We start from the raw sequence: 14,548 nt of genomic DNA, 5'->3' as shown, positions 1-14,548 counted from the left end.
AGATCAGAAACCAGACTCGGCCTTAAGAGATGAGATACAAGGGCAAGGGAAGGAAGGTGCAATTAACGCAGCTCTTCAGTGAACTGTGGTGAAGGGCACTTGCAAAGCTCGGCCAGGCTTGCTGCAGCGGCCACAGGAGGGCAGCAGCCCAGAGGTGAGGGGGGCTGGGCTGGACCCGCTTCAGGGGTCGGGTGGGAGACCACAGCCCCCAGGCGTGCATCTGGCAGTTTCCAGTCTCCGCCAGTCGTGACGGACAGAGCGGGGTGGACCTTCTCCTTGGTCACCCCTAGGACACAGCCTCCTGAGAGAACCTGTGCCGTAACCGGGGCACCCCATGTTTGGGATCAAACTTAAAAACCGTCGCCCACATAACTGGTTAGGCCTCCTGGGGACAAGGAGGAATCTTCAGTTACTCGTCACGGGACGGTCAGACAGGCCTTGGACTCACGACAGGCTTCAGGTGACACCACAGGCAAGCCTTCCAGGGGAAGGGGCAACGGCTGTGGACAGATTCTAAACTGTACTGTGACCCTAAAGGATGACCAAGTGTATTTCTTAAAAGATAAATATAAATATGAACAGAGCAGGTGTACCCTTGATAAGACACTGGAAAAAATGAACTGTAACTTAGTAACAAAACATTTCAGTATAGAAAAATCAAACTTCACGGGAAAAATGACTTTTCAGATGATTACTCTTTGCTTGTTTAGTTTCTGACATGGCCATCTGTCACCACCTACTGGTGACCAGGGGAAAAACAAGACAATGAAAACGAAATTACACGCTGGTTTCAAAATTTTTCCTCAAAGCCTTTACTATTTAAAACAAAAAAGTGATACAATTAGTTATTCCAAACAAGTGATCACCTGTTACAATGCCTGGAAAAATAAAAACTGTTTCCTGACTTTGCCAATAGTCTGCTAAGCATGTCATTTCATCCTTCGAGGAGAATTAAACATGCAAACACACAGTACTTGGAGCTCTGCGAACGCTTTGAAACTGTTGTATTTATTATATGACTGTTTAACGACACACTTCCTCTAATTTAAACTTTTAAACTATATTCACAAGAACTTAAAATGTAAGTAAGGAATAACCTGGAAAGAATACAGCAAGAACACAGGCCTTTGTGGCTTACAGGTCATGCTGGCAGCTTTATGTTGAGCTCTCTTAGAAAGTGTGCCACGTCCCCTGCGCCCTGTCCGAGTGGAGCCCCTAGAGAAGAGACACGGAAGCGACCAGAAAGGATCTCACAGGTGTGTCCAGGGCAGGGATCATGTGACGACACACCCGCACTGCGTCTCAACGACGCTTCTGTGCGTCCACGTGGAGAAACTCATCTGCAGATTTCCTCCTCACTCGCAGTCCTTCCTGACACAGCCCATCTCACCCCACCTCCACGACACCCGAAACACCCCGTTGTCTGGAATCATGCCTTGATTCTGAATTATTGAGGTGACAGGCCAACTTTCAGAGAGCACTCAACATTCAGGAACGGTATCAACAACACACCAACCAAGTACCAGCAAAACAATAGGAGCTGAAACACGAAGTTACCTTTTCTCGGTCTAGATGGATTCCGCTGATTTCAAAATCGAACATAAACAGTTCGGCTACTCGTCTGTAAATACAATAAGCACCAAGTTAGAATGGGTAATAATAATTAAACAAAAATAAGTATTTTGCAAAATGAATCCGTCCTTTTCAACCTTACTGCCAAAATGCCAGATGTTTCAACACACACACACATGACTTTTCTGAAACCAGGAGCTTCACATCTCAGGAGTCAGGAAGAACGGCTGGCCGGCCGGGGGTTACGCCCCCCGGAGGACTACACGGTATCACACACATCATGCAGACTGTACAGGCCTTACACTGAGTGAAACGAGTGAGTACTCCAAGGAGGCCATTTTTTCTGCATTTTTTTCCCTAGAGGAAATGGACATCTTTTCAACTGCCTATCCTCTACAGTACCTGTTGCACACTACACTCGAGCAGCAAACAAGCACTGTGGACCACACACGCACGCACGCCTGCTGGCATGAACGTGTGCATGCGGCCTGTGCCACGCCTCCTACTCTACTCCACGCTGCTCCTGGGCAGACTGCTACGCTGAAATAAGTCCATCATGTGATGTGTTCTGCAGAACACGAAAAACAGCTATGATTAGCTTTTCATGTAGGAGCTTACTCCTTTATTCAGAGCACAGACCTGTGAATGCCACTGTGATAATTACTTATCTCAACTCCATCTAAATCCCAATCATTAAAAAGATAAAATGGTTTATGCTTGGACAGTTTTTCAAAGGCTTTCTGCACCAGAGTCTCAGTTTCTCATCCAGCCAGCGGCAGCTACTCAGAGAGTCACTCTTTGATGTCATGGTGGAAGCGGAGTCCGTGGGCTCAGGAGGATGGTTTGCTTCCTTCTTAATCCTGCTACACGGTGGGAGCCCAGCTCAACTGGAACATGTCTTTCTGTCAGTAGCATTTTTTTTTTAACTACTTTTTTCTGGAACTAAGTATTCCAAATATTTGATCTACTCTGCTGTTTTCCTTGACTTTTCACAGTAGGGATATTCATCTCGCTGATGACCGTGCCAATACGCTGAATGAACAGAACTATTACCAGTATACACTTACTGTACACTGCTCCACATTTAACAGCCATCTGTTGCTTTTCCCTATTTTGTGGATAAGGGTTTCAGGAAAAGAACACCCATTTTTCTGTAAGACAGTTCACTTCTTTCTTTTTAGGTAATGTGTAAGGCATCAAAACATAGTAACTATATTAATCCTTCAGCATATAAGTGACACCTGTCCTGAGCTTCCCAGGTGGCTCAGTGGTCAAGAATTCACCTGCCAATGCAGGAGACCTGGGTTCGATCCCTAGGTTGGGATGATCCCCTGGAGAAGGAAATGGCAACCCACTCCAGTATTCTTGCCTGGAGAATTCCATGGAGAAAGGAACCTGGTGTGCTGCAGTCCATGGCGTCACAAAGAGTCAGACACAACTGAGCGACTAAACAACAAAAACAAACACCAGCCCTATCGTTTATCCTGACTCTTAACTTTGGAAGGGCTTTGCTAGAGCAAAGCTTGCGATTTTCATACAATCAAATCAATCTTCCCTTTTGTGGTCTGGTTTTGATCTCATGTGAAGAAAGATCTTCCACACTCCAAGTTATCAACAGTTTTGGGATTTCTCTTTTTTTTAATATTTAAATCTTAATTTACTTTTCCATTGGCCTAACATCACTTACTGAAAACCAACCTTTTCCTTCCAGATATGTTCTATCATGTATTAAATACAATCCTATGTATTTGTGTCTGGTCAGACTTTTCTCTAGTCTCTCACTGAACTAGCGGACTCTCCAGGTGTAAGCATAACGCTATTTTAAATATAGTATTTTTATGCATCTTAGTATCAGTGCAAGTTCTCTCTGTAGCATTTTTCTCTACTAGATTTTTCCTGCTTGTCCTGGCATATTTTTTGTTTATGACTTCAAAATCATTTTAAATAACAACAAAAACCTTCTTTAGATGTAAGTTGGATACTATCAAACTTACAGACCAGAAAAGAACACTGACATTTCTTTTCCTTATCAAGAATACAGCATGTTTCTCCATTTAAACATCTTTCACGCCTCCCAGGATGGATGGGTACGTGTGCGTGTGCAGGCTTGCAGCCTGCCCTCCAGAGTGTACTCCATGCTACCTCACAGCTTTTGCGGCTCTCATGACTCTGCGACTTGCCCTCCATTCTGTTTTCTGGAGACTGTGCTTATTATATTCTCTGCAAACAAGGAAGCTCTTGATGGTTCTAGACAACCCCAAGTGAAACAGGTTTCTTTATGGACGGGCTTCTCTGAGACTGATTACTGAGATTTTCCATGAGAGGAAAATGTATTAATATGCGTGATTTCCAAACTTACTGATTAATAGGTCCCTTCTGGCAATACTCTGATACCTCACAGAACTAGTGTTTCAAGGAAGGCACTAATGATAAGATGGTGCCACTTCTTCTGCACAGGACCTTGTCATGATGGATACTGAGTCTCTAATACTCTGTCTCAGCCACTGTAGGCTCCTCCGTCTCTCTCGAGGTGCCTCCTGGGTGCTGGCCAACGCTCCCAGTGATGGACAAGCGCCGTGACAGCCCAGTAATCATCACTTCAAGTCTTGTTTCCGCCCACTCACACGTCATCCTTCTTTTCCAGAATACGGGTCTTCTACCCAGCTTATTTTTCTCAATGTGTTTATCATTCTGTTATTTTAAAAATCTTATTGGCATTTATGAGAAACGTGTGCTTCCCAGGTGGCTCAGTGGTGAAGAATCCACCTGCGAATGCAGGAGACATGGGTTCAATCCCTGATCTGGAAGGATCCCACGTGCCAGGGGCAACCAAGCCCGTGCACAACAACTACTGAGCCCGTGTTCTGGAGCCCGGGAGCTGCAGCCACTGAGCCCATGTGCCCCAGAACCTGTGCCCCACAGGAGAAGCCACTTTAATGCGAAGCCCACGCACAACCAGAGAGTAGCTCCCACTCGCCACAACTGGAGAAAGCCCACGAGCAGCAGTGCAGACCCAGGGCAGCCAAAAATAAATACGAAAGAAATGTAATAGAAATGCGGTCCATGTCCAATTAGCACAAGTCCCCTGTACCTCAAATGGTCCGCCAGTCCACTTCCATTTTTATACATTAAATACAAGAAAGCAAACCTTCAGTAAAGTCAGATCATGAATACCCGTCGTTACTCAAAGCCAGTAGCAGCTGAGTAAAATCCAGAACAAACAGCCGGCATTCAACTTCAAACCACCTCGCTAACAAAAGTAGTCACAGTAAAGTCACGATCAAGACAGGTTACTGTGCTGGCGCGGCCCGCTTCACTTGTACCGTGAGCGTCAGGGTCGCTGAAGCGAGTCAGGACTGCGGATACCTGTCCACAGGCAGACAGGTAAAAAGCCCCTCCCTGCCTCTCAGCCAGCACGTCACCCACACACCACATCAACACAGGACGCCAGGGGACAGGGTTCACTCGGGGTCACAGGCACGGTGGAGGCAGGAGAACAGAAAGCGGGAAGAACCAAGCAAGTGTCTCGTAAATAAAAAATATACAAGCACAAATAGCCTCACACAAAAAACTAATCTCTGTGCCTTGATACAAATAATACACAGATGAGTTAATGACAAACTATGATATTTTATAATACATCTGAGCAAAGAAATATAATATCCAAAATCCTGTATCAAGTATGTTTGTATATTGAGCTTCAAAAGAGGTCTTCTCAACTAATAAAGGGTATGAATCAAAGCTGACCATCTCAAGGATCTGGACATTCACCAGTAAATGAATCCAATTTGCTTCTATCTTCTGCTGTATCCATGACAGAACTTTAGGAACGCAGCTGAATGGAATGGTCAGCCTTGCAGTGCCTCCACGGCTGGGGGAGATGCTGAGATGCGCAGGGAGCAGGTCAGACCTGGCCCTGCCCTCGTGGCGCCTCCCATCCAGCGGCTGGGAGATGCTGACTGGACCCACTGGCAGAGGAGAGGCTGCTGGAGCAACAGGACCAAGAGAAGCAGGAGGACAGGGTGAGACACCATCTGAGCAGCGTTCGTCACCTGGAAGAAACCGCCTGGACACATGGGCTCTGAGGGCAGAGACACGAAAGTCACAAGCACAGTGAACACAAACGAGCAGTACCTGGTTTCCGGATCAAGGGACTCCACAAGTTTCTTATCAGCTAGTAACCTCTGCAAACTTTGATATAATTCCACATTTGTGTTCAACCTAGAAAAATTACAAACGAAAAAAATTAAATTATTTTCTAGTACCTTCTGGTTTGTCTTTCCATGAAGAGAACAGTGTCAAGTGGCCAGAGGCCAAAGGCGTGGGCCACTGTTTCATTTCCTCTTCCATCAGGAGCAGCATAGCCACTGTCAGCACAGGGAAGGCGGCGTGCGAGAACACCGTGTCCCGGCGGCAGAAGGGCGCCCAAAGCCCCAGGAGACAGCTGCAGCCAGGAGAACAGGCAGGGCCTGAGCCCACCTCCAGCGAGAGCCAGCCTGGCGGGGCCAGGCGGAGACACTGGGCCGACACCCCCGACAGCACCCCTCCACGGGCCGCGGCTCCTGCCGTCCGCCCTGGAGCCAGGAGCGCAGGGCCCGTAGGGCAGGCTGCACCCGGAGCCCGGCAGACAAGAGTCCAGGCCGGCGCCCGGGGCTCCCGCTCATCTCCGGGGAGCCCCTGCTCCTGTCCCGTCACCATGCCGGGGTCCCAGCTTTGCAGCGACCAGTTCACCCATCGAGGAGCCAGTTTTCACAGCCACCGTCCCCAAGAGCGTGAGAGCTGCTGGTGGGGACAGCAAGGCAGCCCCCAGGCCCCGCCAGGAGCCCCCGGGGGGAGAGGAGCCCCCTCTCCCAGCCGCCTCTGGTCTCAGAGACGCAGGCCCTGATGGGAGCCTGACACCCTTCCCGGGGGCGTCCTGCCCCTCCCTGTTACCCTAACAAGCACACTTAGTTTACCTCAGAATCACTTTAAAACGATCAACTCCCCCCCAGCCCGGCCTGCTGCAGCACCCACGTCACCTTTATGGCCTCCCCAGGGCCAGCCCCGGGGGCCGCAAGGCCACCACATGGAGGTAAGCCGCTGGCCTCACCCTGCAGACCCGGCACCGGGGTGACAGTGCTTTAGCCACCACCTGCCCAAGATGCTAAAGGGCCCGTAACCGAGGGGGAGGAGGATCCCGGGCGTCCGCTGTGCCCAACCCCCACCCCCATCACAGGCGTTTTAGTCACCGCTTCCCCTTCCCACAGCAACCCCGAGAGCAGATCACCGTGCCAGCCGTCGACAGGATGAGGACCGAGTGACGGGACAGGCAGGGAAGCAGCCCAGAACTCTGTGGCGGGCACCCCCTCCCCGGCCAGCACCCCTGGGGAGCCCACACCCACTTCTCCACCATGGTGCCGATGCTCCGACAAGCCTCCTCCGCAGCCTCCCTGAACGCCACCTCGGGGTGAGCAATCTTCACAAAATCGGCCTAAAGGAGACACAAAACCGGAAGGACATTTATGGGAAGCCCGCTCCCAGGGTCTGAGGGCGATCCCAGGGTCTGAGGGAGAAAATGAAAATGTGCCGTCTGCCTTCACCCGGGCATTTCCATTCCTGGAATTCTCCTTCTCACTGCTCATTCATGAATCCCGTTATTCCCAGGAACCGAGCCGGTTTCATCCAAAGAAAACCTTTACCAACTTTTAAACATGAAGTAGATTTTTCCTCATTGTATTGTTCGAAACAGCACACTCTGTTTTCAAATAATCCAGAACTTTCTAGCGTTCACACCACGGTTCTCACATAAGGACACTGACCTGGCTCCAGGGAGCCTCTCTGGGAGGCTCTGCCTGTTTGAACAGACGCCTGGTGCGGTTTCCAGGCTGAGTGAACTGCACTCCAGCCTTTGCGCAGAAGACAAAGGTATGTTCTCGGCTGCCTTTAAATCAACATGAATTCCCAGGGGCAGCCTGGCCGGCACAAGACTAGGGCCGCTATTGTGACTTTAGAATTTAACTAAGCCAGAATCCTCTTTTTCAAATGTGCAAAACTAGAGTTTAGACTTCATGTTAATTACTGGGGAAAATGCGGGGAAACTGCAAAATACTACACGTATTCTTCATTCTCATGAAAACAACATGCGCATAACAGGAAATAAATCACCACGAGGTAAAATTTCCTGATTTTATTATCAAATAGTTTTCAATGTAGAAACATTTAAATCCATAGCCTGAGACGACATCTGACACGACAGGAGGACAGCATTAGTAGAACGGCACCTGAGAAGCGAGCTGCGTAAAGTTTACAGCAAGTTATACAAACCGTTTGTCTCCATGCTGCAGGATTTACAAACAACATTAACGTTCAAAACACCATTTTAAGGTAAGCAATACTGTTACACAGGACTGTGTCAAGAAAAAGAAAACAAAGGACCAGTAGGTGGGAAATGTAGTTTATAAAATCTATGCCTTATGTTACTGATCTTACTAGCAGACAAAACCTTAAAAATTCAAATATGAATAATGTTCTCTAAATTTTTTTTACCCAAAGATGAAGATTCTTGAGAGTCCCTTGGACTGCAAGGAGATCCAACCAGTCCATCCTAAAGGAAATCAGTCCTGAATATTCATTGGAAGGACTGATGCTGAAGCTGAAACTCCCATACTTTGGCCACCTGATGCGAAGAGCAGACTCACCGGAAAAGACTCATTGGAAAAGGTGCTGGGAAAGACTGAAGGCAGGAAGGGAAGAGGGCGACAGGATGAGATGGCTGGATGGCATCACTGACTCAATGGATATGAGTTTGGTTAAGCTCTGGGAGTTGGTGATGGACCGAGAAGCCTGGCATGCTGCGGTCCATCGGGTCGCAAAGAGCCGGACACGACTGAGTGACTGAACTGAACTGTACATATATAAGTCATATCCTAGCCTTTTTGAATGAAATATCAAACTTCATAAACACAAAAACTTTAAAAATAGAACAAGTTACAGAGCAGAGAAGCTAAAATCGTCTAGGGAAAAGCAGGAGTGAAAATGTGTAACAAACGATGGAACACTGGAATTAAAGTGGAGCCAGGATGACGAACACAGCAAGTTCTGGGATTTCTGAGCACAAAGCCAACACCTGCTCTCAGGTAAGTGAGACCTACCGACAGCCTCTACCTTTCAGGTTCCAGTGACACGACCAAGCAGAGGAGGTTCCCACAGCACGTCTGTCACACTCCCTTGGGACAACCGCATGCTGGAGGGACAGAACCCGAACCCAAACCCAGAGCAGCCAGGAAGCAACTGAAGGAGCTGGAAGCATAGCTCACCCGACTCCCAGGAAAAGCCTTCAGGAGGAATATCCTGTCCATTTCTTTACAAGTGGGACGCCTGCACTGGGGACTGCATGGTGATCAATAATCAGGAGTAGGACTGCCCAGAGCAGGAGGAAGGAAACTTCCCAGAAAAGGAAAAAGCAGAGGTGGGGACTGCTATGCTGGGGAAAAAGTCAACCTCAAAAGGTAAATACGATTCCATTTACCTGCCACTTTAGAAACGACAAACCATAGGAATGGAGAACAGGTCAGAGGTCGCCAGGTGAGAAGTGAGGTGGGTGTGACCCTAAGGAGTGTTTGGGTGATGGAAGAGGCACGCGTCCCGATCACGGAGGTGGCTGCGTGCACACAGGGTCAACACAGGACGGCGCCGGACCCTGCACAAAGCTGATCGTACTGTACGGTGCCTCACAAGATGGACAGGCGACCTTCCTGTCGCTCCAGGGAAGGTTCTGTCCGGCCGAGGTGGCAGCCAGCCCCTGGAACAGTGAGAGCACGGTCTCTGCGGTCAGACTGTCTGGACTCAGGCCCAGATCCATGGCTCACAGGCCGGGGGACTTATCCTCCAAGTGCCTCTTTCCTTGTTGGAAGGCAGATGTGCAAGGAGGTTAAATCAGCCCATCCAGGTACAGCCCTCGCCAGAGTCAGGTGTAAGAGCTACGAGCAGTCCACACCAGAGCACAACCACCACACGCTTGGAGTCTATGTCTGCCTCATGGGGCTGTGTTCCTGGTGCCTGGCTCTGGCTGGGGGCCCCATAGAGAATGAACATGGAGGAACAGCTGCACAGACAGGAAGGGTTGCAGCCTGCAGGCCCCTACACCCAACAACGTCTTCACCCACAAGGTGGCTCGAGACGCGGCCCCTGGCAGAGAGGACCCCAGCTCCCAACTCAGCTGGCAGAGACCTATGCACACTTCCATCTCAACTCCAAGTGTGGGGGAAAGACGCTTTTATACATCGTTTGATGTAAACACCTTATTTTGAACTAGAAGATATTCCTGAACAGGTTTATAAAACCTATTTTATAAGAATTTTATTATAAATGCACAGATGCGCATTCTACTAGAATTCCAGTAGAAGTTCTCATAAATGAAGATCCTTTGTCACATGAAGACTCTTCCCCACGTGAGTAATCCCTCTTTCATCGCATGTTACACAGCTGTTTGAAGTTTAAGTTCTAACTGTGACCTTTCCCTGTACATCCTTTCCATTCAATAGCTCCCTTCACAATAACAAACGATGGCCAACAGCTCTCAAACACTTCAGATGTTCTCCACCTTGCAGTCCACTACTGAACCTCATAACCTGGACTGAAACTGTAACAGTGGGAGAGGCGGCCTTCAGCCCCGGCCCGGCCCCTCACTCACCAGGTCGGCCACCCTGCACAAGGAGTCCGAGAGCTCGTCGAAGATGAGCACGGTCCGCGGCCCGGGCGGCGTGGCGCACACACGCCGCACCAGCTGCTCCGTCTTCCTCAGGGCCTTCTCCTGGGCCACGCGGAATCCTTCTGGGGCACTGAGCTCAGGAACGCCAAAGAGACCCTGGAACCCAAAGAACAGCTCCCACTGAGAACAGAGGACGTGAACTGGGGGTATTATAGACAAACACTTTTCTCATACACAAAATCTCAGCTTTCATTGGTATTTCTTATCATCACGACAACTGTCATCACAGGTATCCCTCTCACATTCCCCGAGATGTTCCACGTACACGACACTGGAATGGAATTTTTCTTCAATTCTTATTTTATAGGAAAAAAAAAAAAAACCAGAATAATACACATTCAAAATCCAGCTCTGTCACTACCACAGAACAGCCAGGATTACATGACACACATTTTTAAAAAACATTCTAGCAGTGCCTGGCACGCAGAAAGCATTTAACAGGTGGCAGCTGTGACCACCATCTGCTGTGTGACCCTCGTCAAGTTCTTACCCCTCCTTGGCCTAATGTCTTCACGGGACCCAGGGGGTTAATAGATGCTCGGACCCAGGAACCAGGGGACTCCGTTCTCAGGACCCTGCTGGGCACTGAGTGAGGTCCAGGACACGGCACCCAGCACTCCACAAACAACGCAACAGGGACCACGAGTGGACGACTGAGCACGTACATATCTTTAAAAGAGCGAATAAACATGCCAAACCAAGTCACAGGCTGAAACTGGCAGCAAATGCTACACTTTCCACAAGGATCTCAACACCCTGACAAAGATTAAAAAATCACTAATCTAATGGGAGGGACTGTCTTCTTGCACTGGTTCAATCACACGTGCTGCAACACTCGGGAAGGCAGTGTTCTATCACTCAGAACCCACAAGCACTTCTTACACATGCAGTGCGTGCTGAACGTGCACCATGGACTTTCAGGGGCTCTCGTAGGGCACAAACTAGCCACTCTCCTTTTGCAGATAAGGAAACACACTCTCAGAGGTTGAACAGGTCTGCGGTCACTAGGTCACAAGTGCAAGAGACGGGACTAAAGCCTACGCTTTCTCTGCACATGGACTGCAGCTTGCATTGGTAAGTCTCTTTGCAGAAGGCCAGCACCAGGACTAGGAACCCTGCTCTTCCATCAGTTTAACCAGCAACCCAACACAGGGCCTGACATAGGCAGGAACTCAGGAACGAGGCAAACTAACAAGCCAAACTTGCAGATCAGATGTGTAGATGCTTGCCAAGTGCAGGGAATACGAAGAGGTGAAACTGAGGCCTGTCAGGCCCACAGTTTCTGCAGGACTGGAGGCAAGAGACTGTTAACTTCTGTTCAAAATACACTGAGTTGGAGAAAATAAAGACAACGGCAGACTAGAATCAGGGCCAAAGCCTTTTCTGGTCTTTACAGTGATCTAATCTGATTCAATCACAGACTGTTGTCACCTCTCAGTACACTGCCCCACACTCCTCTCAGGAATTCTGAACCTCAGCCTACCAGCTATGGCCATGTTGAAAACCTACATACGCCTTAAGGTTTCTTTTTTGAAATAAAAGCCAACTCACATATTTGAAAATCTGCTATCACCACCTAAAATAACGATGTATAAAAGAAAAATGAATAAAACTAAAAAGAGTTCTATTTCATCCACCTTTCATGTGGATGAAGTTCTATTTCATAACCCTTCATGCCTTTCTGCTCAGTACCCACATGCCCTGCTGATTCTCACACCGATTACATCAATACCAGCGTTATTTACCCCCAAAGAAGCTTGTGCAGCAAATTTCATTCAAAGGTAGTTTTAAAACAAACAAACAAAAAAACTGGGGGGGGGGGGAGTGGGATGGGGGTAAATATGAAAAACTCAATTGTGAGGCCAACTGTAACCACATCCCCGATTTATCTTTCCAAGAGAAGCAACAGTAAATAATCATGAAAAAAACGAGAGTAACAATGTAAACTGAGCAAAATCCCTAAATGCAAAGTAAAACAGGCACAGGTGAGTTCCTTCCAAGATTCCCTTCCTTCCGCCCTCAATCCAGTCATTAACTCAGTGTCAGGAGCGGGTTGTTGGGCGGGGAGGAGGTTGGTTGTTTGGGACCAGCAGCCGTTGCAGACTGTTACAGAAGTGATGGACAAGCAGCAAGTCCTACTGTAGAGCCCAGGGTGCCACATTCAACATCCTGCGACAAGCACAATGGAAGAGAACGTGAAAAAGGAGCTGAGCTACTGTGGTGCGCAGCGGAGACTAACACCGCACTGTGCATCAACCAGACTGCGACAAAGTGAGCTTGGAGAGAGGAGGACCCCATCACGAGTGTCTGCGACACGCCAGACCCCGCGCGCGTGCGGACGGACAGACCGCCGGGACAACCAAGAGGCGGCGACGGGGAGGGTCTCCGCGGTGGGCAGCGCCGCCTCGGAGGCCAGTCCCACGTTTTACAGGAAAAGAAGAGGCCAGACGAGGGCGAAAAGAAACTGACAAGGGCGTCTCGGGCATCAGGGGGAGACTAGCGACACTGACCACCGAGGCCCGTCCCGGAGTAGTGACACCACAGGCGGGCCCGCCTCACCCGGGCGGGCCGGGGCGGGGCAGGGGTCCGCGCGGGCAGAAGCCGGACCCGCACGCGGGGCCGCCCCCGGCACCAGCCCCTCAGAGCGGGGACCCCAAGGTCACCGCGAACCGGCGACCCCCCGCCCCCCGCGCCTCCAGACCCCGCTCACCCCGCGCTCGCCGGACCAGTCCAGGCGGCGGCCCTGGGGCTGCACGGTGAAGGCGGCGCCCACCGGGGACCAGCGGGTGCTGACCCGCCGCACGCGGAGCCCGGCCCGCAGGCCGCCCAACCTCCGGGCGCACAGCATCGCGCCGCGTTTCCTGGGCAGCGCCCGCGCTCCACGTGACCTCGCGCTTCCGGGAGGGCCGGGGCTGCGCGGCCAGAGCGTCGCCCGCCGACGTGCGCCGCGTGGAGCGCCACCGCGCGCCGGGAGTGGGCACTGCAGGACGCCCCGCCCTGCCACGAGGCCGGGCGGCGGCCGGGAACCCGCGAGAGCGGCCGGCACGGCGCGGGCCCTTAAGGTGGACCGAGACCCGTCGCCCTCTGTCGGCCTCCGCTCCAGGAAGGAGCGCTGCACGTGCGCTGCACTGCACGTGCGAGCCTTGCGGCCAGAGCTGTCGGCCGACCTCGGTCCACTGACGGTGAACTCACGGAGATCGACGACAAACCGACGGACGGAGATCTGGGCCGGGAGGCCAGCGGCAGAGAGGGCGAGGGCTGGGGCCAGAAGGGTCCCTCCCGGTGTCCGTGGGGGGCGGAGGCCATGGAAGGACGGGAGCCTCACCTGGACGGCCCACAAGGATGACCCTGCCCAAGGGCAGCCCCAAGCCTGCTGCTGCGGCCTCGCCTGGGCTTTGCGCAGAACCGGACGCCCAGACCAGCTCCACTCAGGCCCGAAGGATGCCTCGTGCCGAGGACCAGGCTGAGGGGCATCGTGTCTCACCTGAGTGCAGTGGCAGTAGAGTCCGCCTCTGCCAACACCTGTGGGCTGTGAGCAGCCCCAGAACATTCTCTGAAGTTCCAGAATCTAGGGCCAAATTCCATCCTAACAACGCCTTAGTGTTAAACGGAGTTTGGTTTTAACCCTGGTCGGGAGAAAAAGCCCTAGTAATCAAAATGGTAAGATATTTAAAATTGACTTAAGGCAAGTGCCTGGGAGGGCCTGCACAGTTCTCTACAACTTAACTACAGATTCTGCATTTGTGTATATGTGGCAAAGCGTGATTTCATTTTCTGCAGGCTTTTTAATGAAAGATTTCAAGTTATTTAAAATCCCCCATGCAGGTCAGGAAGCAACAGTTTGAACTGGATATAGAACAACAGACTGGTTCCAAATAGGAAAAGGAGTACGTCAAAGCTGTATATTGTCACCTGCTTATTTAACTTATATGCAGAGTACATCATAAGAAACGCTGGGCTGGAGGAAGCACAAGCTGGAATCAAGATTGCTGGGAGAAATATCAAGAACCTCAGATATGCAGATAACACCACCCTTATGGCAGAAAGTGAAGAAGAACTAAAGAGCCTCTTGAAGAAAGTGAAAGAGGAGAGTGAAAAAGTTGGCTTAAAGCTCAGTTCTGTTCAGTTCAGTTGCTCAGTGGTGTCCGACTTTTTGCGACCCCATGAATGGCAGCACGCCAGGCCTCCCTGTCCATCACCATCTCCTGGAGTTCAGTATTCAGAAAA

General features: G+C 50.5%; 1 protein-coding gene across 1 annotated transcript in view; it reads right to left on the bottom strand.

Annotated features, from left to right (window-relative positions):
* MIPEP (mitochondrial intermediate peptidase) overlaps positions 1-13,220 on the bottom strand; it is a 79,774-nt gene extending 66,554 nt beyond the window's left edge. The window contains exons 1-5 of the mRNA XM_069602292.1: positions 13,032-13,220; positions 10,244-10,417; positions 6,954-7,042; positions 5,707-5,793; positions 1,558-1,621 (exon numbers count right to left, since the gene is read on the bottom strand). Of these exons, the coding sequence (XP_069458393.1) occupies positions 1,558-1,621; positions 5,707-5,793; positions 6,954-7,042; positions 10,244-10,417; positions 13,032-13,169 (552 nt within the window). The 5' untranslated portion in view covers positions 13,170-13,220. The remainder of the gene's footprint in view (positions 1-1,557; positions 1,622-5,706; positions 5,794-6,953; positions 7,043-10,243; positions 10,418-13,031) is intronic.
* Between the last annotated feature and the right edge of the window lie 1,328 nt (positions 13,221-14,548).

Source organism: Ovis canadensis, chromosome 10, assembly GCF_042477335.2.
Source record: "Ovis canadensis isolate MfBH-ARS-UI-01 breed Bighorn chromosome 10, ARS-UI_OviCan_v2, whole genome shotgun sequence".
Classification (NCBI taxonomy): domain Eukaryota; kingdom Metazoa; phylum Chordata; class Mammalia; order Artiodactyla; family Bovidae; genus Ovis; species Ovis canadensis.
The sequence above is the reverse complement of the archived record's forward strand: the minus strand, read 5'-3'. Positions and strand labels throughout refer to the sequence as shown.